We start from the raw sequence: 25,087 nt of genomic DNA, 5'->3' as shown, positions 1-25,087 counted from the left end.
TTGGATTGGACCCAGAGGGGGGCGCCATAGGTGATAGCAGCTATCACCTTTGCCCTGTAGACTTTTATTGCCAAGGGGATGTGATGAGCTCCCTCAGTATGAAAAAAGTGCGCGAGGGCATGGGTGGAAATCTTAGCCTTATTACAGAGAAACTTAACCTGTGCAGGCCACTTGGTATTGGATTGAAAGAGGATACCTAGATATTGAAATCTGTGGACCTGTTCCACTGGGATGCCATCAAGGTTCCAATGATAACTTTTCCTGCTTCTTGCAAAAACCACGATCACAGTGCTTTACAGCCCTCTCTAAGCGGTTTACAGAGTCAGCATATTGCCCCCAACAATCTGGGTCCTCATTTTACCCACCTCGGAAAGATGGAAGGATGAGTCAACCTTGAGCCTGGTGAGATTCGATCTGCCAAACTGCTGGCAGCCGGTGATCAGCAGACATAGCCTGCAGTACTGTACTCTAACGACATTAGTTAAGTGAGTTTTACCTCATTTTACAAGCTTTATTGGCACAGTTGTTAAGTGAATCACTGCAGTTGTTAAGTTAGCAACATAGTTGTCAAATGAATCTGGTTTCCCCATTGATTTTGCTTGTCAGAAGGTTACAGAAGCTGACCCAGGGACAATACAACCGTCATAAATACCAGTAAGAACTAGTTGCCAAGCATCTGAATTTTGATCACATGATCATGGGGATGCTGCAAGGATCGTCTGAGAAAGGGTCATAAGTCTTTTTTTTCAGTGCTGTTGTAACTTTGAACGATCACTAAACTGTTTTTAGTCAAGGACTACCTGTAATAGGAATCTATAGAAATATCAGAGGTTTTGTGCAGATTGATGGTACAATGGAAGACACAGTTGCTGGTCAATAGTGATAGACTGGCGAAGGTTAATATCAAGAGAGGAATCTTTCAAAAGAGACTCTTTGTAACCACTATTCATAGTATTAATAGCAATAATATTAAAAAAGTCAGGCGGCTATAGCTACCAAACATCCAGAAATCTGTCAGGCTGTCCTACTTGCTTTACATGGATAGTCTTTAAGTTATATGGGAAAAACACCATCCAAAATAGAATCGCTTCTCAACACTGTCCATATGTAAAGTCAAGATATTGCAATGCAATTTGGAGATGCTCTATCAAAATAACATCAAAAATCTGGATGAAAATGACTACTACAAATACCTGGGCATCCTTCAAGCTGACATTAGGCACACTGAAATCAAGAAGAGAGTTAGAAGAGAATATATCTTTGCCAGACAAGACATCTTTATTTTATTGGACTTTGAAAACTAAAATGGAAGGAAAGCAAAGTGGGCTTATAGTGTCATTAAAAGACTGTGCACTCTGCACTTTGAGTAGCTGGCCTAATAAAAATGAGAGCAGCAGAGGATTACAGGAATATGGGAAAATCATATATGCTTTCTTTTCATATTGAAGAAACTCCTTTTTAGAAACAGAACTCCTGGGCAAAGTCCTGAAGCAAGACTGACTAAAAGGTAATTTTGCAGGAGAGAAAAGACAAACAAGGGGAAAAACATTACTTATAATCAGAAAGAAGAAGGGACATGAATGGCTGGCAGAGGAGAAATGAACAGATTTACATGTGTTGTGAAATATCATATTGTAATGATTTGCCAAGGAGAGAGGGATACATCAGCGCTTACTTATCTTCAGTTAGTTATGTAGTATATTAGAACAGAAGCTATAAAATAGGGACTGACAATGGGTACCTTCTTAACTAAACCTAATTCAAATAATGGTGGTCCCTGACTCAACTGTTCTTCCTTCACCTGGCAAATAAATCCTTCCAGGAAGCAGTGAGCAATGGCAAGTAGTAAAATGGTTGCCCAAAATGCTGCTTTGAAGTTTCTTAACATTTTATGTGCATCTGAAAACCATGGAAGAGAAAACAGGGCTTTAGTGAATAATGATCCAACATACTTCTCTGTATAGTTCCTTGCCTACTCACAGTGAAGGAGGAAGAAAGGAAAGGAAGAAGTTAACATGAACGTTAAGCTTTTAATCTAACTATTCAGGGGAAAAAGAACTTCAACTTCAGGGCCAAAAGAACAAACCTTTGAAAACCAAGCTGCTTTTATAGAGGAATATTGGAAGGTACTATAATCACGATTTTGACCTTAGGGGTGATATTTTGACCAAAAATATGTCAGAGTATTATATAAATATTTGAAGGAAACATAAAATGGGGGAGCCATATTATATTAATTTCAGATGGTGATTATCACAAGAATAAAGCAAAGTTAATTATATTGTTAAAATAGAAAAAAATACAGGACATGCAGTAAATAAATATAAATAAATACATATTAGTTTGCCTTATGGAAATCAGGAATTTACAAGAGTGCTACTGGTATCCAACAATCCAAGAGTCAGGAGGAAAATATTTTTAAATTTATTACAGAAATACAGAGACTGCCACTTTCAAGAAAATTGAAAAGAAGCAGGTATAATTTGGAAAAAATACTGCTGTGCATGCCTTGATTTTAGTTGCATCTTTTAAACTTTTTTACACTTTAATAAACTATAAGGTGCATTTATTGTATATAATATGACCACTTTCTTGTATTATATGCAAGGCCTAGATCAAAATGATGGGGAAGGGATTAATCTCTATTTCCCAAGCAACTCTATGAAAAAAAAATATTTTTTTTCTGTTTTCAAGAACTGAATCTATAGGGCTTCAAAGGAAAATCTACCTAAGTTCTTAATTAACACAGTAAAAGAAATAAAACATTAATTGAAGTATAATACATTTGTTATACATGTAAGCCCAGTGGACGAATATATATGAACTGCAGTATGCCTTTGAGATTAAATCATAATTAAGATAGTAAGGCTAAAAGTAACAAACTTTGCTCTCAGTCAAAGATAAATTAATTTCATTCTGCAAATGAAGTTTCTGTCTGCTGAAACAGAGTTCAACTTCTATTACTCTGTGAAAAATTGTCAAAAAAGCAACAATCCCAGAATTAAAATTTAAATTAAATTACAATTTCTGTGCTTTTATTAACATTTGTGGATAAAAACAATCAGTGTTGTTGATTTTAATGGAGCTCACATTTACTATTTATTTATTTATTTATTTATTTATTTATTTATTGTTTATTTATTTATTTATTATTTATTATTTATTTATTTATTATTTATTTGTTTATTTATTTTATTTATTTATTTATTTGTTTGTTTGTTTGTTTATTTATTTATTTATTTATTTATTTATTATTTATTTATTTATTTATTGAATTTCTATACCGCCCTTCTCCCGAAGGACTCAGGGAGGTGAACAGATTAAGATTTCATATACATATAATATTTTTTTTTTATAAACAGTAAATAATAAATTGAGTCAACTTGGCGTATCTGCTAAAACCTTGGCATAGAATTTAGATGTTTATGCTAGCCCTGCTTGTTGAAACAGAAAGGTCTTTAGGGCTCGTCGAAAAGTGCGAAGATCTGGGATTATTCGTATTCCAGGGGGTATTTTGTTCCAAAGAGTAGGTGCCCCCACAGAGAAGGCTCTCTCCCTTGGAACTACTAGACGAGTAGTACTATGCTCGGTACAAGAGCACAACTGCTGACTTGTAAACCACACTGGCAAATATAGTTCTTATATAAATCCAGATATTAAAAACAGAATTAAAAACAGAATTTAAGCTATTGTTTATATATACCTTATCTTTATGCAAGTATCTGGCATTCTTCAAAGCAAAATTGAAAAATATGCTTGAACTAATGAAATTATGGTTTTATTTTTTAAAGAAGTAAAATGTATTAAGTACAAATTTGTACCCAGGCTCTCATAATTTGGTAGCATAGATTGTTAAAAATAATAATGTATATCAAAAATGATAAAAATAAAAAAATAAAAAAGCAAGAGAGATCAGTGTAAAATCAAAATTTTAATTTATATTATAACTATTAAATCCAACATTTACATAAATTGAACTGAACTGAATCAGGTTATAGATTATTGTCTGTGTATTTAATAACTGGCCTGTCAAACTAAGAATTATAGTTTGTAAGTTTTGAAGGGACTCTTGAAACTATGTGTCCTCAGAATTCAGATTGTACACCTCTGATAAATATTTTATGCACTGAATATTAAAGATTTATGTGAAAAAAGGCATTCAAAACCATTAATATTTAGCTCCACCTGTTTGGCCTTAAGTGTAAGACAGGGGTGTCAAACTTGCGTTATCACATTGTCCACATGTGACATATTGTGACTTTTCCCCCATTTGCTAAAACAGGGGTGGGTGTGGCCAGCGCGTGATGCATCCAGGCCATGGACCACAAGTTTAATACCCCAGGTGTAAGACAAACTGACACGGTGGCATCCGTATATGACAGTGTTTCTCAACCTTGAGTGCTTGAAGATATGTGGACTTCAATTCCCAGAATTCCCCAGCCAGCATGGCTGACTGGGAAATTCTGGAAGTTGAAGTCCACACATCTTCAGGTTCTCAACGTTGAGAAACACTGGTGTATGACATTTCTATCACCAATGGGATGAGCTATCATAAAACATTCATAACTGATCGGATTTATCTGTATTGTGTGAATAAATATGTCTAAAATCACCACCTGAGCTTATTGATAAAGTTATGCACCTGGTGACAATTTTAATGTTTTTATATCAATCATAATTACACTAATGTAGTCCACAGGTAGGTTATTAATAATAGTAGGAAAAACAATTCCATCCACACGTACATCCATGGCCTTAACTTAATAAGGCCATGAAAGTAACTAATATCCTGTGTAATGCAGCAAACAAATTCTAATAATACAATCAGCTGGTGAAAATTCTCTTACTGCTATTCCCAACCATCTGTCTTTCTCCAGCTCAGTAGAAAAGCTGGTGCAGAGACAGAAATGATGTTGATATTATTATTGTTGTTATTACATTTACTACTCTGTCATTTTAAAAGGATCAATCTCACATGTCTAACCTGGTCTCCAAAGTCCTCCGGGAACTTCCACAAAACCACAGGATCTGTAAATAATTGACAGGCAGCATTAATCAGAGGCAAAGAAGCAGCATCTTATAGTAGAGTACATTAATATTAAAGAGGACCAATGTTGCTTTAGGCTCACAGAGAGATATTGTACAAAAATGTGTCTAAGAAGAAAATCCTAAAGTATTCAAAATATGTTCTAAAACATCATATTATAATTATATTTGCATACTTGTTAACAGATCAGTAGGCTATACTATGCTTATTTTACTCATTGCTTTTTAACTGTACAGTTTTTCAATGTTATTTAAATTATTTGCCCAACTGTTTAATTTATTAAAGACAGTTAGAATTAGGAGGAAATGTATTGCTTCCTAATGCCATAAGTACTACTTTATTCTCTTAAATGACCATCTGGATTCCCCACCCCCACCCCCCCACCCCCCGTCTTCTAACTTTTGTAACATTTCAGATTTTCAGAGAATAAGATTGAAGAAAACAAACAAACGTATCAATCGTTGCATCATAGCACTGATTCATGCATGCATATATTTGCTTTTGTTCCTTCTTCTACCACTGAAACTCCATCTGTAAATATATTTAAATGCTGCATCCATTTAACCATACAATCTTTTAGACTGTGTGTGTTGCATGGATGTTTGGATTCTGGCTCATATTTTACTAGTAATTTATAAATTATGCCTAACCAATGTTCAGTATTATACGTTATAAGATTTTCAAAGTCAGATACACCTCTTAGCATTCCCCCTTCTGGATTTCTTTTATTCCTGCATTGCTTCATTGTATTTCAAGATACTGCAACCAATTAAATGTTGAGGAGCACTGTGTGGTAAGAGGCATTATTATATGACATTGTAGCATACAAAGAAATTGTGATTGTACCTTATTCATTTTTACACATTACTACTACATCCTATCATTTTTATATGCGTCTGAAATGTAAGTATATTCAATTAGATATAAAAGGCAGATAGACTCTTTAGATTATAGCAGTCCCCATAATAATTACAACTTACAATTCATTTAACTTTTAATAAATATTTAGTAAGGGAATTACTTCATTATAAATTAAGTGGGAAGAAAAATATTACATTATTTTATTCCATACTATTTGAAGGCCACAGAACTCTAAAAGTATTACAAGTGTGTTACCTATTCATGTCAGAGCACATTTGCTATATAAGCTATTATCTGAATAGATAAGCAACAATGGGGAATTTCAATGGAAAATGATATTTAATTTCTTCCACATATTATACTTAGAGAAAATTGATAGAGAATGTTCCACTGTTGGTATCGTATTCCAGTTCTGATTGTTAAAATAAACAATTCATTTTCTAAAAATTGTTGGAAATGTAATTATCAAGTCAGATTATTATTTTCTATTTGGTAGCAATCTTTTAGAGCCCATCAGTTCCAGAAACTAATAATACTTTGAAACAAATCTTAAAAGTTGTTTGCCCTTTCAATATGCAAATTTCTTACTGAACATTACAGAACCACACATTTCTTTAAAGTATGTTGGGGAGGAATTACATTTTGGCCTTCCCTGTCAGCTTCCTCATTGACTTTCCTTGTAGGAAACTGAAAAGGAATGTCGCAAATGGTAACTATATGACCAGAGGATACTGCAACTATCATAAATGCAAGCTTGTTGCTAAGTACCCAGATCACAATCATGTAACTGCAGGGGTACTGCAACAGCCAAAAATTCAAGGAACAGTCATAAATATCTCTCACTTAGCATCATCGCAACTTCAAACGGTCATTGAACAAGTAGCTGATGAGTGAGGACTATTTGTAAATTGAAATGATATCTAGCCTCAGGAAAAGTTAACCCTGTTGGAAGTGCCTCCTAATCCCCAAAGCAAATGACTAAAAGATCACACCGAATTTCTGCAACCCCATTCACCAGATATTCTTCAATCATAATTAATTATGCATGGTAGTGTTTCAGACCCATCTTTCAGAATATTTTTTTAATAGACAAATGATTTATGTTCCTTAAGAACTATATACATTTTATTCAAAAACAATAGTATTCCACTTATTTATAAAAAAACAAAAGACAATTTAAATTATTTTTACTGGATGAATTTATTTTGTGTTGGTAATGTTTATGTTTTTCTTGATTTATTTCTGGTAGTTGTAATCTACTACCAATAGATATCAAAGCATCAAGAATTATGGGTTTTTTCATAGATGGGAGCTGACAAAATTATGCAACACTGGCAGGAGAAATCTACACCTAATTTGCAACAAGAGATTTTTTTATAAGTACTGTCAACACTTGAATTACTTTTTTTCGAATAAGAGGACAAAGAAATTTTCAGAGTGTATAAAGGTATATTTTTAAAAAATTCTAACAATGTTCTATTTGGTTTTTTTTCCCTTTATTTGAAAGATTAATTTTGAAGTTAAGCAATATTTCATATTTTTTCTTTTTTGAATAGAATATACTGAAACCAGTTTTACATAAACTGAACCACTAAGGGCCCTCTTCATGCAGGACTCAAATATACAACACGTGGCATATAACCAGACCATCCAGTAATAGGTGCACTCTGAAAAAGATTATAAAAAATTATAGCATTTTGGCACCAGTTGAAAAAAAATGTTCCTCTCATCTGCATAGAAGTCTGTTGTTCTCACATAAGAAAGAAAATGGATCGAAATCTGAGATTACCATATCTATCCTAATCCCCTTTGAAGACACAGAAGTGACTTTTCTGTTATTGTAATATGTATGATATGCTTGCCTTCCATATTTAAACTTACATATATAAACTGCTTAAATCTAGATATAAAGTACTTTATATTTTATATTTATCATCTTAAATACCAATGTTGAGCAGGAAACAAAAGATACAAAACTGTGTGTGGTTTATTTAAAAAGAGGTTTCAACAGTAACCAACGAAAGAGGAAAAGTCATTCATTGTTCAAAGATATTATTATAAAAAAATTCAAAAGATATTTTAAAAAAGTATTTTTATTAGAAAACGCATCCCAAAAACATTACAAATCCAGTATGATCTAAATTTGCTTTCCTTATCAGATATTTGAATCTTACTTAATTGATCATTCAAAGTATCATATTTTATATCGCTTGAGATTGAAATATTAAACTATGCCCTACTACGATAATGGAAATGTGAGTTAAAACAAATATATACAAAAATGTATAGACAATCAAGTGCATATTAATAATGATGGAATGCATCTGCAAAACTCGTTCTGCTACTTTCTCATTTATTTTTATACAATGTCAGCTCCTCTCACATTCCTAGAATTGATGCTGCCTTGGAATGCAGGGCAGTTTAGACTCAAACTCACAAAGCGCCCAACCTTGATTGTTGACTTCATTGTTTTTGTAATACTGTGTTTCCCTGAAACTAAGACATGTCCGGATAATAAGCCCAATTGGGCTTTCGAGCGCATGCAGTAAAATACCCCCCCCCAAGACGCATACGCAGCTGCTGCGCAAACAACAAGACGTGAGGAGGCGAGGCCGGAGAGGGGCAAAAGAGAGGGGAACGTGCCCCATACGCACCTGCCATCCATGCGGAACGGCCTTTTCGTTGAGCCGGACACACCGCTGCCACTCGGGAGAAGAAGAGAGAAAGGAGATGCTGCGAGAGAACCCATTTCTGATGTTTTTCTTTTCCCAGGCGGCGGCAGCGCATTCAGCTCCCCAAATCTGGCTTGCTGATCTCTACTGGCGAGGGGGACTGGCAGGTGGGGAGGGGTGGGGAAGGAAGGAAATGGAAGGGACGTTGGTCTTACCGTGATACGTTCCTTCTCGTAGTGTAAAATGGGAGGTGCCAGGCTGGGATATTCCTTGCTCTAGCTCTATGTCCTGAGCTGAAAACTTCTGAAGATCCGCCTCCCTGGTGACGTCTCTTCAGTTTTGCCAGCGAAGCCAAAGCGAATGGTACGCAGTCCAGGCAAATGGTACGTAGTCTGAAAAACAGAAACAACATGCTCCACCAGGGGAGCCGGTCCAGGCAGCCACAGACAGGGTGGGGCTGGCACCTCCCATTTTACACTACGAGAAGGAACGTATCACGGTAAGACCAACGTCCCTTCTCCATAGTGTAGAAATGGGAGGTGCCAGGCTGGGATATACCAAAGACCGGCCAGCCCTAAGGGTGGGAGCTGTCCTGGGCCGACAACCCCAGATTTTCATGAACCCGCTGCAGTACTCTTCTCCCAAATGCTGCCTCCGCCGAAGCGAAGGAGTCAAGTCTATAGTGACGAATGGAGTGGGAGTAGTCCACGTGGCCGCCCTACAGATGTCTTCCACTGACGCCTGAGTAGACCAGGCTGCAGTTGTGGCAGCACTGCGGGTGGAGTGGGCTGTTATCCCTTGAGGCACCGGGAGAGCCTGAAGCTCATATGCAGATGAGATGCACGTCCTAAGCCAGCGCCCCACCGTGGAAGAGGTCACCCTGTGGCCAAGAGTCGACGGCTGAAAAGAGACAAAAAAAGCCTCCGTCTTTCGGAAAGAAGAGGTCCTAAAAATGTAAATATGGAGGGCCCTCCTCACATCCAAAGTGTGCCAGGTCTGCTCAAAGGCGTGCCTAGGCCGAGGGCAGAAATCTGGCAGGACTAACTCCTGTGCTCGGTGGAACAAGGAGTTGACCTTAGGAAGGAAGGCAGGGTCCAGCCGCAGAACCACCCTGTTGGAGTGAAAAATACACAGGTCTTTCCGCACCGATAAAGCCGCCAACTCCGAGATCTGTCGGGCAGATGTGATGGCCACAAGGAAAGCTACATTACACGATAGGAGATGGAGACTAGCCTTCCTCAATGGTTCAAAAGGTGCCTTTGTTAATGCCTGAAGAACCTTAACGAGGTCCCAAGTGGGATAACGGTAAAGAGGCGGTGGTTTTAAATTAGCCGCTCCACGCAGAAAGATATTCATCCTTGGATGGTTAGCGAGGGAACCCCACTTCCCAAATGTCAAGACAGTGCCTAGCGCAGCCACCTGTCGCCATAGAGTGTTAGTGGAAAGTCCCATGTCCAACCCATCCTGTAGGAACTCCAGCACCTCCACCACCGATGCTGAAGTTGGGCTCAACTGTCTGGAGGCACACCACCCTGCAAACCTGTTCCACGTTGCCTCATAAATACGCGTGGTGGAGGGCCGCCTGCATAGTCCTGATGACCCTGGTCGGAAAGTTCTCCCGCCTCAAGAGGCCCCGCTCAACCTCCAAGCGGTTAACTGCAGTCTCTGCGGGTCCAGGTGCTGCACCGGACCCTGGCTGAGGGTGACTCTGTCCGGGGGAATCCGCCAGGGCTTCGGCGATCGACAGGTCGACCAGGTCAGCGAACCAAGGCCGCCTGGACCAGTGAGGGGCTACTAACACCATCTCCGCTCCCTCCAACAACTTTTGAATGACGGCTGGGATCAGGGGTAGTGGAGGGAAGGCGTATAGGAGGCCCTTGGGCCACGAGGTCTGCAGAGCGTCCACCCCACGCCCCCTCTGCCCCAGTGGAACTGGCTGAATGGCCCGAATATCCAGCAAATGCTGGATAGCCGATTCCATGAGTCCCCGCCTGGACGGGTCTCCAGAAATGGGGCAGGGGAGGAAACGCCTCGGAGGAGGTGAAAGGAATTCGAGGGATAGCCCTGCTCTTACTGTCTCCCTCACCCAATTGTCTGTTGTTAGGTCGTCCCAGCGGTCCGCAAACAGGCTGAGCCTGCCCCCAAGAGGGTCCAGAGACGGACAGTCACTTAGATCTCCTGGCCCCTCTGCCACCAGAGCCCCTGAAGGGCTTGTTGGACGGCTGTTGGCGACCCCGGGGAAAGGCTGATCTATCTGCCTGGTAATTAGGTCTAGAGAAGTGAAAGGGCCGTTGCTGACGGGGGAAGCTTGGCCCGGCTCCCCCCTGACGGAAGGAGGGCCGCCTATAGTATGGGGATGAACAGAAATCCATTCGCCTGCTCTGGGACGGGAGGACCTTCCTCTTATCCTTCGTGTCTATGAGAAGGGGATCTAAGACTCAGCCAAAAAGAAACCCCCCTTCAAAGGGAGCTGAAGCCAACTTCCACTTGTTCTTCCCGTCCATTCGCCAATGACGTAGCCAAAGCATACGTCTAGTGGTGACTGACGAAGCCATGACCCTGGCGGAGAACCTGGCAGCGGCCAAGGTAGCATCCGCCGTGTATTCAGCTGCAGCTAAAATCTTAGAAAAGTCTTGGTGGGCCCGAACATCATCTGGTGCCAAATGGCCCTGTAGCTGGCGGAGCCATCTGACCGATGCTCTAGTGAGAAAGGATGCTGCAGAAGAAGCTCTCACAGCCCAGGCATCCCCCTGGTGCGCGCAACGAAGTGCCGTCTCCTCTCACCTATCTTCTGCCTTTAAGGCGTCCTCTGCATCAGGTGGTAAAACAGAAGAAGAGGTGAGAGCCGCCACCGGAGCGTCCACCTTTGGGACCTCCAACAAGGTAAGCATGTCCGCATCAACCGTAAACAACTGGTTGTCCAGACCTGAGGCCCTGGAGGGTACAGCTGGGGCCGCCCACTGTCTACGGATCATGTCCAGAAACATTCCCGGAATAGGAATAGTATCTGCCTCCACCGCCTGCTCTGTGAAAAGGTAATCATCCTGCTCTCCAGTACCCAAGGTACCAGAGAGTGCTGGGTCAGGACCCAATCGAGCAGTGGCCCTGGTTTTTGTCAGAAGTGGCTTCAAAAGGGCAGGATTAAATAACCCTTTGAATGCGGGCCTAGGTGGTTGGTTCTGATCCCCATCCGATATCTCTCCCTCCTCCAGGTAATCTTCTGCATAGTCAACTAATTCAGAAGGGGAAGGGGAAATCTGCCCTTCGTAATCCTCAGAAGGGGCAATATAAACCTGGGTCTCCACCTCAGGTCTAAAGGTATACATTTGGGCAAACATCTGTGACTGAAGCTGCATCCCTTCTGCAATGCCCCGCCTAATTGCCTGTTCCACCCAGGACTTCATGGAATTCTGAACATCCAGCTCCCCCCCTTCACCCTGGCGAAGGCCAGCCGCTGTGGGGGTATAGGTGGCTTCAGGGCGTCTGTTGGTCCCAGAAAGCCCTGGAAACTGCTGGGGCTCGGCCTGCATCTCTGGAGACCTGTCCTGGCCAGCCCAGCCAAGGCGGGAGAATGGACAGTCTGAGGAACAGAAGCTTCCACAGTTTGAACTGGTAGCTGAAGCGCAGGCACAGTAGCTTGAGGGGTTTCTGCAGCCGTATTAATGGCAGTGGCCCTTGCAAATTCTCTGTCCAATTCTCTGTTGTCTAACTTGAGCTGTCTTTTCCTCAGCCTTGGAACGTCCAGAGAGAGCTCTAGCCTTGGCCTTAATTTTATTAGCCGCAGCAATGCTGGCAGTTCGTGGCCTAGAAGCCGCTCTGCCCCTGTCAGGTGGAGGAGACCAGGAGCCCTCAGCAGAGAAGGATGGTTGCCTGTCAGCATCCCCCATGATATTAAGTCAGTTGGCAATCACAGGGTAACCAAAGTCCAAAGACTCTGCAAGTAGATAATAAAAGAGAGAAAATATATATAAATAAAAATATACTGGCCTTGAAACGAAATACAAAATGGCTCCCGGGTCTCAAAATGGCCGCTCTTCAACTGCCACAATTTAAACAAGGCTATCTCTGATGATTAGAAGCAGTATCAGGTCAGGCCGCCAGGCAAACCTGCAAATATCAAATGTGCTGGTCAGAAGATCCACGCTCTCCTCTGCCAAGCAGAAAGCCACCAGCGCTGTGCCCAAAGGTTGCCAGGGGATCAAAGCCGCCTGGACTAAGTGGTGCCAGGAATGCGCAGGGACGAAGGCCGCCGCGACTTACAGGCCGCCATTACTATCAAAGGTGCAGCGTGGCCAGGCACAGACCCCTCAGCCATCGCCACTTCAATTGAGCTGCAGAACTCCAAATTGCCAGCCTCCAGCCAGATTCCGGCTGGCACGGCTACAGCAAGCTTCACATAAGCAAAGAAGGCAAAAAAACGCCACTCCGCTTCACAGCTGACGAGCAGTGATCAAAGGGACGCCGCGGCAAGCCAAAAGGGCATGCGCGGCTCCCACGGCTGTCTGTGAAGCTCGGAGAGGCTTCAGAAGAGGACCTGGAGGGACCAGGGCGAAAGCCAGCCGGCTAGCCCCTCACAGCCGCCCACAAGATAGGGGAGGTTGGGGGGAGAACAACAGCCACCCCCCCACGCTCAATCCAGAGACCGGAGAGCTCCCCTTTGACCGGTACCTGGAAATCCAGTAAAACAGAAGCTGAAGAGAAACAGAAATAACTTCCAATATAAAGAAAAATAAAAAGGAAAAATAATATAGAAAGTCCAGGGAATTAATTATTAATTTTTTTGGCTCAAAGCTCAGGAGCTTAAGTCTGCAACCATGAGCTGTGCTGAGCTGAAAAAAACTGAAGAGATGTCACCAGGGAAGCGGATCTTCAGAAGTTTTCAGCTCAGGACATAGAGCTAGAGCAAGGAATATCCCAGCCTGGCACCTCCCATTTCTACACTATGGAGAATGGTGTGTTTTGGCACTCCTCTTTCCGCCTACAGTCTGATGAAGTGTGCGAGCAGGTTAGTACGTCTGCAGTAGGATCCTTTTTTCTTTTTTTTCATATAAAGTGCACTGTGAACAGAACATGGTCAGACTGCCCTCCCCTGTCTTAACTTTGGCTGCCTCCACCATGCGCAGAGGAACATGTCGAATTTGTCTTCTCGCCAAAAGACCCAGACTTTTCTTTCTACAAGGGGAACTCTGTTCTTGCAAAAGTGCCATGACTTTAACTCTTGAAGCCCCTCACCGGAAGTGTTTTCTTGGATGGTGTGAGCCCCTGCCTCTGCGGCGGGCTTTCACCACGGCCCTTGGACCTGGAATTCTGATTGGGAATGCCTCGCCCATCTCTCTTTCTCGCATCACCTTTCCAGGAAACAGCCTCCATCCTAGACCACCATGCTTGCCTTTCGTGCCCATGCAGGCTGCGAGCCGCTGGGGGGCTGGGTGGAGAGATGTGGGGCGGTTGAAGCTGCACTATGTGGATCAGCCATCGGGACGGACATCCCACCCGGGGGTTTCTGCTCAGGAGCGTGCCAACTTTTCTCGCCCATTGAAGTGTTGGACTGATGGGAACTGGTCAAGGTTCCAGATTTTTTATTTATTTATTTTTTTATTTATTTATTTTTATTTGATTTATATGCCGCCCTTCTCCGGAGACTCAGGGCGGCTTACAATGCATTAAGCTGATCCCGAAAGAAAGACGCTGGGTCCTTGAAATCAGGCCTGCGCATGGCAGAGGCAGCCAAAGTTAAGACAGGAAAAAGCAGTCCGAACCCCCCCCCCACGCATCTCCACACAGCCCCCCCAGCAGTTCGCATAATCCCTATGCCTTCTGTCATTAATAGTTTTAAAAGATACCTTGCATTTTCTCATAAGCAGACATTTCAAGAAAATGAATTTGAGAAAATGGGAATATTTATAAAGTATGTATTTTCTATTTAGTGTTTCCTCATATAATTTGAGGGGGAACGATGGCTAGAGCTGACAGCCCAGGTTTGAGACCGAGCTCCACACAACGGGGCCCCAACCCCTGCTCACCTAGCAGTTTGAAAGCATGCAAATGCAAGTAGATTAATAGGTACCATTTCAGTGGGAAGATTAAGTGTCCTGTGCACCTTTTGCTTATAGCCATGCTGGTCATATGACACAGAAATTGTCTTCGGACAACGCGGTCTCCTTCAGCCAAGAAACGGAGATGAGCTCCATGCCCTGGAGTTGGACATGACTGACAGAGAAATCTTTAACTTTACATATAATTTGCACTGTTTTTTATTTTGTACAATAGGCTCTTATACCAACAGCATTTTGTATGTAAGAACAGGATGGCTAGCTATTGTGATTACTTCATAATCAAAAAATTTATAGGTAGTTCTCAAGTTCCATTCATTCATTCAGCAATCATTCAAAGTTATGAAGGCACTGAAATTTTTTTTTCAAAGTTCTGGCTCTAGCAGTGCCCCCGTGATTACATAATAAAAATTCATACCCACCTACATTTATAACCACTACCTGCCACCACCCCATCACCACCACCTCCAATTTACCCTCAGTGTGTTCTTCACCTAGGAAGAGCAGGAATCCCAGAGAAGCAGGCTGGCAGGTGAGAGCTATGAATGGGCGCTAAAGAATATGTGGCTTGAGTCAACATGGGGTTTGCTGTGGCACTGAGCTATGTGTATAGTTGGGTCTTGAGGCTGGCCATTTTGGGGCTTCCCACAGCCAGTGCTTGGAGCAGCGCTCTGGTTAATGCTGGGCCTAAAGTAGAAACTTGGGGTCAGGCTGAGACTGTTGAAGGCCACCACCACCAAGGAATACCACTTCAAGCCCCATGTTTTGCCAAGTGCCACACTCTCTAGTGCCCACCTATAGGCCCTGTCTTACAGCCCATAGCTCTCATTTGCTGGTCTCAACTAATGATCTGCACCGTCCTGGGGTTATGATAGCAACTGGGACTGCTAGGATTTCAGTCACTAAGTAAAATGGTCACATGACATTGTGCTTTATGACATCGCTTAGCAATATAAATCCTAGTCCAAGTTGCCAATGCAGCCAAAGGATTACCTGTATTACTTTCTAGTTTCAAAGAAGACAAAAGAAGAGGATAGTATTAATCATATACATTAAAAAGAATTAATTATTCTAGCTTTGAACATTCCTGCACTTCAAATTAAAATGTTCTTGCCATTTCATGTATTTCATATGAAAGGTACATATTAGAGGCTTTGAGAATTAGTATCAGACATATCCAAGATTAGGAGGGAATCTTAGAATCCTATCTCTAAATAGATAAAAGCCTTAAGAACTTGAATAGATGCTAGCACAGGAAAGTAAGAGAAAGCAAGCAATATTTGCCAGGCACCCATCATAATCAAAAGAAAGAACAGTTCAAAACATAGAAGCTTAATAAAAAGGATCATCATTTCGAAGAAGAATATTTGCTGTATGACATTTAAAATGAATCAGATTAAAGACAATATGTAAATATCCATATTAGTTTTGTAGATTCTTGATAGCATACTTTCATGCATATCACTAAGAAAAGGCATTTTTGTATAAAGAACAAATCAAATTTTTATTCTTATAATTTAATATGAAGCCTATTAAAAAAATTACCTGGCCAAAAAAAGTATACATATATGTTCACGTATTATTACTAGAGTGGAAAAGTTAGTTATTCTGATTACACTGTTCAAGAAATAGAGAGCCTCAATTTAAAAAAATGAGAAAACTCTATCCTGTTTGAAAAAACAAAACAAACGAACGTTACTTACGTGAACATTGTTTCTGGGCGCGCTGCTGGAGAATCCAAGAGCGTGGGTAACTCCCTCAGTTAGGATAAAACACTGAGTGCCTGTTGCTTTAAAATTGTTGACTCCGCCCACGAGGCCTGGCTGAGGCTCAGTTTCTTTCACGAAGATGGTCCACAAGTAGATCCAGGTGAATACACAATGAAGGCCAATATATGGGAGGGTTGGATTCTCCAGCAGCGCGCCCAGAAACAACGTTCACGTAAGTAACGTTCGTTCTCTGGCGCGCTGCTTGGAGAATCCAAGAGCGTGGGACATACCCAAGCAAGTTTCAAAAGGGGTGGGAAACTGGGTGCTCCCCAGAGGCCGAGTCAGAAATGACAGATTGCAAAACACGCCATCCAAAGGACGCCTCAGCCGAGGCAAAGGAGTCAACTTTATAATGACGAATAAATGGTGTAAGAGATGTCCATGTTGCTGCGCGGCAAACATCCAGGATAGACTGTATAGCCCAGGCCGCGGTGGTGGATGCACTTCTCGTCGAGTGTGGAAGGATGCGGCTCGGCGGCGACCTCTTCTGGAGTGCGTATGCCTTAGCGATACACGCCTTGAGCCATCATCCGATCGTTGCTGAAGACACTTTTTGCCCCATTGACCCAGGCAAAAAGGAGATAAAGAATGCTTCTGACTTGCGAAAAGGTGCAATACGTTTTGTGTAATGTCGGAGCGCCCTCTGGACATCCAGAGTGTGCCACTGAGCTTCGCGCCGATGACGAGGCGCAGGACAAAAGTCCGGTAGGATAAGCTCTTGAGAGCGGTGAAACATTGAATTCACCTTCGGCAAGAAGGAAGGGTCCAGTCGAAGTATCACATGGTTGGTGTGAAAAATACAAAGGTCCGGGCGGACGGAAAGGGCCGCCAGCTCAGATACTCGCCGGGCAGAAGTAATAGCAATGAGGAACACCACTTTCAAGGTGAGAAAGCGCAGGCCAGTGGAAGATAAGGGCTTGAAGGGTGCGGACATCAGAGCCCTGAGGACCAAGGGAAGATCCCACGTCGGGTACCGGTGTACAACCGGTGGACGGAGATTAGTGGCACCCCAGAGAAAAGTCTGGATCTTTGGGTCCTGGGCCAAGGGAACAGGCGATGCTGACAAGAGGACTGTACTGAGAGCCGCCACTTGTCGGCGTAGAGTATTGGGCACAAGGCCCTTGTCAAAGCCCTTCTGTAGAAAGGTAAGGAGGGTGGAGACGGAGGCGGAGAACAGATCTGTGTCGTGCGTGGTACACCAGCGGTGGAAAGCCCTCCATGTAGCGTCGTAGATTCTGTTTGTAGACTTGCGACGGGAAGCCTGCATGATGGTGATTACACATCCTGGCAGGTTGTCCCTCAGGAGAAGGGCCCTCTCAAATGCCAGATGGTCAGCTGGAGCCACTGTGGCTCCGGGTGACGAATGACCCCCTGGCAAAGAGAGATGCGATCCTGGGGTATCCTCCAGGGACGGGAAACGGACAGGTCCAGCAGGTCCACGTACCACGACCGTCGAGGCCAGTGTGAGGCCACTAAGAGAACCTCCACGCCCTCCGCAAGAATCTTCTGCAGTACTCTGGGGATGAGAGGGATGGGAGGGAAGGCATACAACAGTCCTGGGGGCCACTTGCAACGGAGAGCATCTGTTCCCTCCGCAGTCAGACAGGGAAACCTGGTGAAGAAGCGGGGAAGGTGAGTATTGTGGGGACTGGCAAATAAGTCCACAAGCGGAGCGTTGAACTTGTCCAATAGCTCCTGAAAGAGGGAAGGGTGTAGCTGCCATTCGGCGTGGTCGATTCGTGAACAGCTCAGCCAGTCCGCCTGGGTGTTGTCCGTCCCGGAAATGTGCTGAGCCATGATGGATAGCACATGTTTCTCCGCCCAGGAAAGAAGTGACATTGCCTCGTCTAGAAGCGGCTTGGACTGGGTGCCGCCCTCCCGATTGACATGTGCCTTGGCCGTGGTGTTGTCGGTCAAGACAAGCACATGTCACCCCTCTATCTCGGCTTGAAAGAAGTGGAGCGCTAGGTGAATCGCTCTCAATTCCAACCAATTTATGTCGTTCTTCAGGTCCCTTGGAGACCAGCGTCCCTGAACTACCTTGGTGGATAGAAGCGCTCCGCAGCCTACGAGGCTCGCGTCTGTCATTACCGTCACCCGGTGTGGCTCCTGGAAAAGAGAGCCCTTCTTCAATGCCAGGAAGGCCCACCAACGGAGGGACCGCTGTATCGATCGAGGAAGGAGTACTTTCCTTCTGGAGTTGCTGCCCAGGGACTTCTGTAGAGGGAGAAGGAACCACTGAATGGGGCGGGAATGCAGACGCGCCCAGGGCACGATATTGATGCATGAAATGAGTTTGCCCAGGAGCTGGGACAGAGTCAGAATGGGAACCCTGGGAGAAGAGCAGAACTGCGAAATCATGGTTGTTATGCTTATTTGACATTCCAGAGAAAGGAAAACATGTCCCGAGTCCGAGTCGATGATGGTCCCAAGGTGCTGGATACGCGTATTGGGATGCAATTGGCTCTTCTCCAGATTTAGAGAAAAACCGTGACGTTGCAGGCAGTCGCACACTGCTTGTAGATCCTGCAGAGCCCGAAGCCGGGACGGTGACAGTATTAGGATGTCGTCCAAGTAACAAAGTACTCTGATCGGGACGAGTCTGAGCAATGCCGCTACCACACCAAGGACCTTTGTGAAGGTGCGGGGAGCAGACTACAGTCCGAATGGCATCGCTCTGTATTGAAAGTCCTGGTTGGCATAAGAAAAACGGAGGAATCGGCGATGGGATGGCCGAACCGGAATGTGGAGATAGGCCTCCTTTAAGTCGATTGATGTCATCATGTCCGACCTCCGGATGCATCCCAAAATTGAGGAAAGGGACTGCATTTTGAAACGGTGGTACAATATCCACTTGTTCAGTTCTTTCAAGTCCAAAATTCCTCTCCAGCCCCCCGAGCTTTTCGGAACGAGGAAAAATATTGAGTAGAAACCGGTCCCACGATGTTCTGCGGGAACCGGCTCTATAGCATGTATGTCCAGCAGATGTTGTATTTCCTCGGACATTAGTCGCCTTTTCTCAGGGTTGTGAGAGACGGGGCAGGGAATAAATCGGCTGGGAGGGAGGGAGAGAAACTCCAAGGTCAGCCCCAGCCTGATCGTTTGAAGGACCCACGCATCTGACGTTGAAAGTTCCCACTGGTGGATAAAGTGGGCAAGGTGGCCGGCTATGGGATGGTCGGACCAGTCACTTGCCTCGTCTGAAGGAGCGAGAGCCGGCTCCACGAAAGGGGCGTTTGGACGGCTGTTGGCGCCTGCCATGGTCACGAAAGGCAGCGCAGTCCGAGTAACGGTCGGAGGAGAAAGAAGACGGACGGTAGGGAGCGGAGCCACTGGTCCCAGGGTTGGGCCGAAAGGACGATCGTTGGCCGTAGGGAGAGGAGCGACGGTCGGTCCTGCGATAGGAAGACGGCATGACCTTCCTTTTGTCTTTATCCTCTACGAGGATGGGATCCAGCGCCTCTCCGAAAAGAGTGAAGCCCTTATATGGAGCCGACGCTAGACGCCATTTAGCCTTGGCATCTGCCCTCCAGGATCTCAACCAGAGGAGGCGGCAGGACGTAACAGTAGACACAAGGTTGCGAGAGGCAAAACGAGCCGCAGCTAAGGCAGCGTCTGCGGAGTACTCTGTGGCGGCCACTAATTTGTTTACATCCTGATGGAAGCACCTGTCGTCGGGGAGAAGACGCTCCTGAAGCTGGCGAAGCCAGATCAACGCTGCACGATTGAAAAATGAGGCCAACGTAGCCACACGGATGGCCCAGGCCGCAGCTTGATGTGACTTGCGGAAAACAAGTTCGGCCCTCTTATCCTCCGAACGCAGACCGTCCGCCGAATCGTTGGAGAGGAGTGCAGAAGAGGACAAGGCAGCGATCCGGGCATCTACAGTAGGTAAGGCAAGTAGGTCTTGGAGTGAGGATGCCGAACAAAATAGCTTTTTATCCAAACCGTTAGGGGCTGCCAGGGACCCAGGCTGGTTCCAGGGCCGCTGGACGACTTCAGAGAAAAGTTGCGGACAGGGAATAAATTCCTGATCCGCCTTGGGCATAGCGAAGAGTGCTTCATGTGGAGATGGATCGTTCGGTTGAGATGGTTGTGCCTGAGCTGCGGCCAACTGCGTGGTAACAATGGCCTTATGCAGTAAGGCTTTAAATAAAGAGGGTTGGAATAAACCTGTGGAGGCGGGTTTATCCGGCATAACTTCTTCATCTTCAGAGAAGTCCATATCCCTGTCCTCATCATAGTCCAACTGCGAGTCCTCGCTGTGGTCGGACTCGTGGATATAGTAATCGCCAGAGTCAGCAGCTGCCCAAGACGTAACGGAAGCAACCTGTGCAGAGCAAGTTGGATCACGTCGAGTGTGCGACACCTGTGATTGCGCCAAGGCAGGAGGGCCCGATGCCAGCATCCGCGACAGGGTGGCAGAGATCATGGCTTGTAAGTCGCAATAGGTAGGTTGCTGTCCTTCCGGCAAGCGGAGCCCTGCCGCCGTCGGTGTAAATGTGGCCTCAGGCAGAGGACGGATAGAAGTAGGCGCCACGAGTGGAACCGAGGATGGCGGTAAGACATGAGGCTGCTGTTGGAGGCTGCCTGCTTCCTGCCCGTAAGGTGGGAGGATCCAAACGGGATCCCACAGTGGTGGTAAAGGAGGTAGCTGCTGAACCGTATCTGCAGCGGTAGTTGGGGGAGGTGCCGCCTCCGGTAGTACGGCCGGCTGTGCTGGTGGTTGGAGGTTGCCCTGCGCCTGATCGAAGCAACAGTGCTTTTTTGCTCCTGTGCGCGAGGAGCACTCAGCAGGCTGGGTAACGGGGGGCTCTGAGGCTGTTCAATATCTGATGAAAGTTCGTGTTCAGCCATTGTAAGGGAAAAGCTGATCAATGGGATAAAGAAGGTCAAACAGATCACTGAATTGGGTTTTTTTTTTGGTGGGGGGGAAGATGTGGGGGGGTCACAGCAGTGGGTGAAACGCCCCCTGGGACAGTCTCTGCGAAGGAAAACAACAAAAAAGTCTAGAGCAGATCAACAGCATGGAGTAAGACGAACGACGAAGTACAAAATGGCGGCTGATGAGACAACGACGAAATGGCTGGCAGTTGAAGGGAGCAGTTGACGCTGGGCAGTAGATGAAGGTAGCGAATAATGGAGAAGGGGCGTGGCCGTGCTCCGAATTGTAGACAAGATGGCGCGCGCGGGAAACAATTCCCGGCGATGGCGCGTAGCGGTGAATGCAGGCTTAAAAATACCCGCCAGTCAGTTGATATGCCCCAGTGCCGAAGCCAATGGTTCGTAATTCACCCGAACGGTCGGGACGGCTGTTCAGCGTAGGAATCTGAGCCCACGTCAGGCAAGAATCCCAATAGTCAGTTTGAGTGAGGGGCGCAAAAACGGGGCGGCTTCCTCAAGGGCTGCGGATAGACGGGCAGACTCACCGGCGGCACTTGCTGTGACGAGATGTTAAGAGGTGGCCGGCAACCCAGTCAATCACCCAGGCGCGCAGAGATGCCGATAGCAAGGCAGAGCTCTGCGGCAAGTAAGTGGGTGTGAGGAGAGCGCTGTCAAACGGCCCACACGCTGACCCGCCAAAAATATTTTCCGCCTGCAGCTGAGCAGCAATAGCAAGATCGGCAAGAATATTTCGCTCGCAGAGATGCCGATTGGGAGGCAGAGCTCTGCGGCTTAACAATAGGCAGGGGAGCGGAGATTGAAGAGATGCCGGTCTTTGGGTGCAGAGCTCTGCGGTCAAAGGAGCACTCGAGGGCAGGGAGCCTGAAGCTCCAGGCCCCGCACCGCCCCGACAAATAGAATGATGTCGCAGGTGAAGAACGGACAAAATTAGTCAGTAAGCAGTAGGAAAAAAGATCAGGGAGAGGGAACTGGGATGGTAAAATAAAGGAATAAAATAAACTAAGGTGATTTGCGGAGCAAGCAAAAGGCACTGCAGCTATCCCAACTGAGTGAAAGGAACTGGGCCTCAGCCAGGCCTCGTGGGCAGAGTCAACAACAATTTTAAAGCAACAGGCACTCAGTGTTTTATCCTAACTGAGGGAGTTACCCACGCTCTTGGATTCTCCAAGCAGCGCACCAGAGAAAAAGCTTACCGCTTAATTAAAAGATTTCTGATATGGTAAGAAGAATGTAGGTAGACTTCTACTTATAATCATTTGTTCCGCTACCAGTAGTGTGATTGTGAACTGGGTGTTTGGCAACCTGTTTACATTTACAACCTGTTGCTAAGCTCGACACAATCATATGATTGCCATTTATAATTTACAATTATATGATTGCCTGCTGGTTTCCCCAGAAAGCCAATACGGAAGCTGGCAAGGAAGGTCATAAGTCATTGTGGTAAGTTTCTCCCATCCATACACCTCCTACAGCCTCTTTGCACTTGTACTGTGCCTTTCGTATACCCATTCATTACCGCAAATCCTCATACCAGACCCCAACTCATACAGAACTTCTCACGTAGTCCCTTGCAACATTCCCAACTCACACAGCCTATCTCAAATTTAATCCACACAGCACCTTTCACACACTCCCTCATACTTTTCCTGAGCTATATGGCACATCTTATGTACCCCCTCGCAGACTTTCTGAGCAGCATCTTTCATACATTTCCTCACACATCCTCTCACCCTATGCTTATACTTTTAAACTACTTTAAAAACTGTTGGTACCAATGGAGCAGTGGTGGGTTGCCCCCGGTTCGCACCGGTAGTAAAACCGGCGGGAGGCTCCGCCCACTGACCCTGACGTCATGAAAATGCGTCTGCGCATGTGCAGAACAGTGTGCGCACGCACCAGTGAAGCAAGCGTGCGCGGCTCTGTTGCAAACCAGTAGTAAAGGTAAGTAGAACCCATCCCTGCAATGGAGGTTTTTTAAAAAATCTGAGAGCAGTTTGGTAGAAATTTTCAAGGGGGTTGATACTACCATACAAGAATTTATCTCTTTCTCCCAATAACATTTTTTAAAATATCAGTGAAATCACTTTATATAGGTTTCTATTTGTTCTAAAATGTGTGTACAGTCAGGTAAGTTTCCCATCCCTACCAAAAGCCATGAAATATTATTTCTTTTAATTTTTCTAATTTGACTAGAGATGCTAACTTCTGAAATATTGTTACCGTGTATCTGTTTTGCTGTTGAAAAAAAAAATGAGCTATCATTTTTTCCACCTTGTACCGTGAATCTCTTTTGCCCCATGTTGTATTAGAGCATTTCCACGGATAGAAAGCCATTTTCAGCTCCCTGAGAACATAAAAGGAAAGTCTTTTTCACTGCAATGCCATTAGTTATGCCATAAAACGAAAACCTTAATCGGGTGAAAGTTCATTGCACAGAAAGCGCAAAGATGAAATTGAACATGCCATGCTTTTAGCCTGGCTACAAAATGAAGGATTTAGAGAAAAGGATCCCCTGCTCATCTACTGAGCTAACAATTGGGCCTCTCAAACATCATTCTTTTCATCACCCCTGCAGGTTACAGGGATGACCTACCTGACTATTTTCCACAAGAAACTGACAACCAAACTTTTCTAGAGGCCATTTGAGTTGTGATGCCTAGGAGATAAGTAATATATTTGTTCGATTGCTCATTGTATTTTTGCTTTTTTATATCCTGCTTTAATTATATTTGTAAGCAGCCATGAGTTGAACAGATTTGGAGGACATAAAAACTAATAAATAATGTAATAGCATCAGCAAATATGAAACAAGAGTAAATAATATTCATAGTTATGTATACTTTAAAGCAGAAAAATGAAATTTGATTCCTCAAAATGAGATCATGCCTAAGACAAGCAAGCAATATTCTCATACCTAATAAGTATCACTATAAAATATTTTATTATATAATATATTGATTTATGAGCATTCTCATCAGTTCTATTAAAAGAAATGAACTGTGGCAAATAATCTTTAACTATTAATTATCGGGTATTTCATTGCAAAAACTATTTCTACATTACAAAAAAAAAAGGTAAAAATGCTGATCCTGCAGCTTTTACATGAGTTTGTTTTGAAAAGAGTGAATTAGACTCATTTACAACTTTCTCTCAAAAGGTGTTTCATAGGACAAATGCTGTGAGAGATAAAAGGTGCAATCTTGGCTACAATAAAACACAAGAAATCAATGGGAACTGCACACGAGTCCCAGACTCTCTTGTCATTCTCATATGCCTAGGTATAGATACCCCACATTGTCAAGTGCCTCCCCATATGCAACACATGGTGGTGAGTCAGCCTACTTGTTGAAGATGAATAGGATATAACAAAGGGTTAATAGAAAAGGAAAAGAGACTCATGCAAACCCATTTGTGATTGTTTACTTATCCATCTATACACTGTTTTTGGCACTCTGGTACTTACCAGATAAAAGAGAATGGGTTGGCAACAGAAAATGCCAGAGAGGTTTGTTAGCATCATCTTGGACATAGACGCAAGATCATTCTTCTATCCCAACCATCTATCCCAGAGATGCCACGGCCATGCAACTGGACTGAATATCTTCATTGATGGACCATTCTTTATTTGGGGTTAAAATACTACTTTGTTAAATAGTACAAACCTACCTACTTATCTCCGCTATTTAATTATATTTCAATCCTCTTGATAGTTCTCAAGAACTATCATTTTAATTTTCTGAAGCTATGCTTCTATACTTAAAATAATCAAGCAGGAGATGG

General features: G+C 44.2%; 1 protein-coding gene across 3 annotated transcripts in view; it reads right to left on the bottom strand.

The window, feature by feature from the left end:
* Positions 1-25,087, bottom strand: part of DENND1B (DENN domain containing 1B) — a 196,729-nt gene that overhangs the window by 136,447 nt on the left and 35,195 nt on the right. For 2 of the 3 annotated variants that reach the window (XM_034437461.3, XM_034437462.3), the window contains exon 3: positions 4,985-5,028. In XM_034437461.3, coding sequence (XP_034293352.1) covers positions 4,985-5,028 — 44 coding nt within the window. Of the gene's footprint in view, positions 1-4,984; positions 5,029-8,795; positions 12,688-25,087 lie in introns of those variants that run through there. The other variant, XM_087890051.1, reaches the window with a different exon arrangement.

The sequence above is a fragment of the Pantherophis guttatus genome, chromosome 3, assembly GCF_059756535.1.
Source record: "Pantherophis guttatus breed Tessera chromosome 3, ASM5975653v1, whole genome shotgun sequence".
In the NCBI taxonomy this organism is placed as follows: domain Eukaryota; kingdom Metazoa; phylum Chordata; class Lepidosauria; order Squamata; family Colubridae; genus Pantherophis; species Pantherophis guttatus.
Note: the sequence above shows the minus strand (reverse complement) of the source record. Positions and strands in the feature narration are given on the sequence as shown.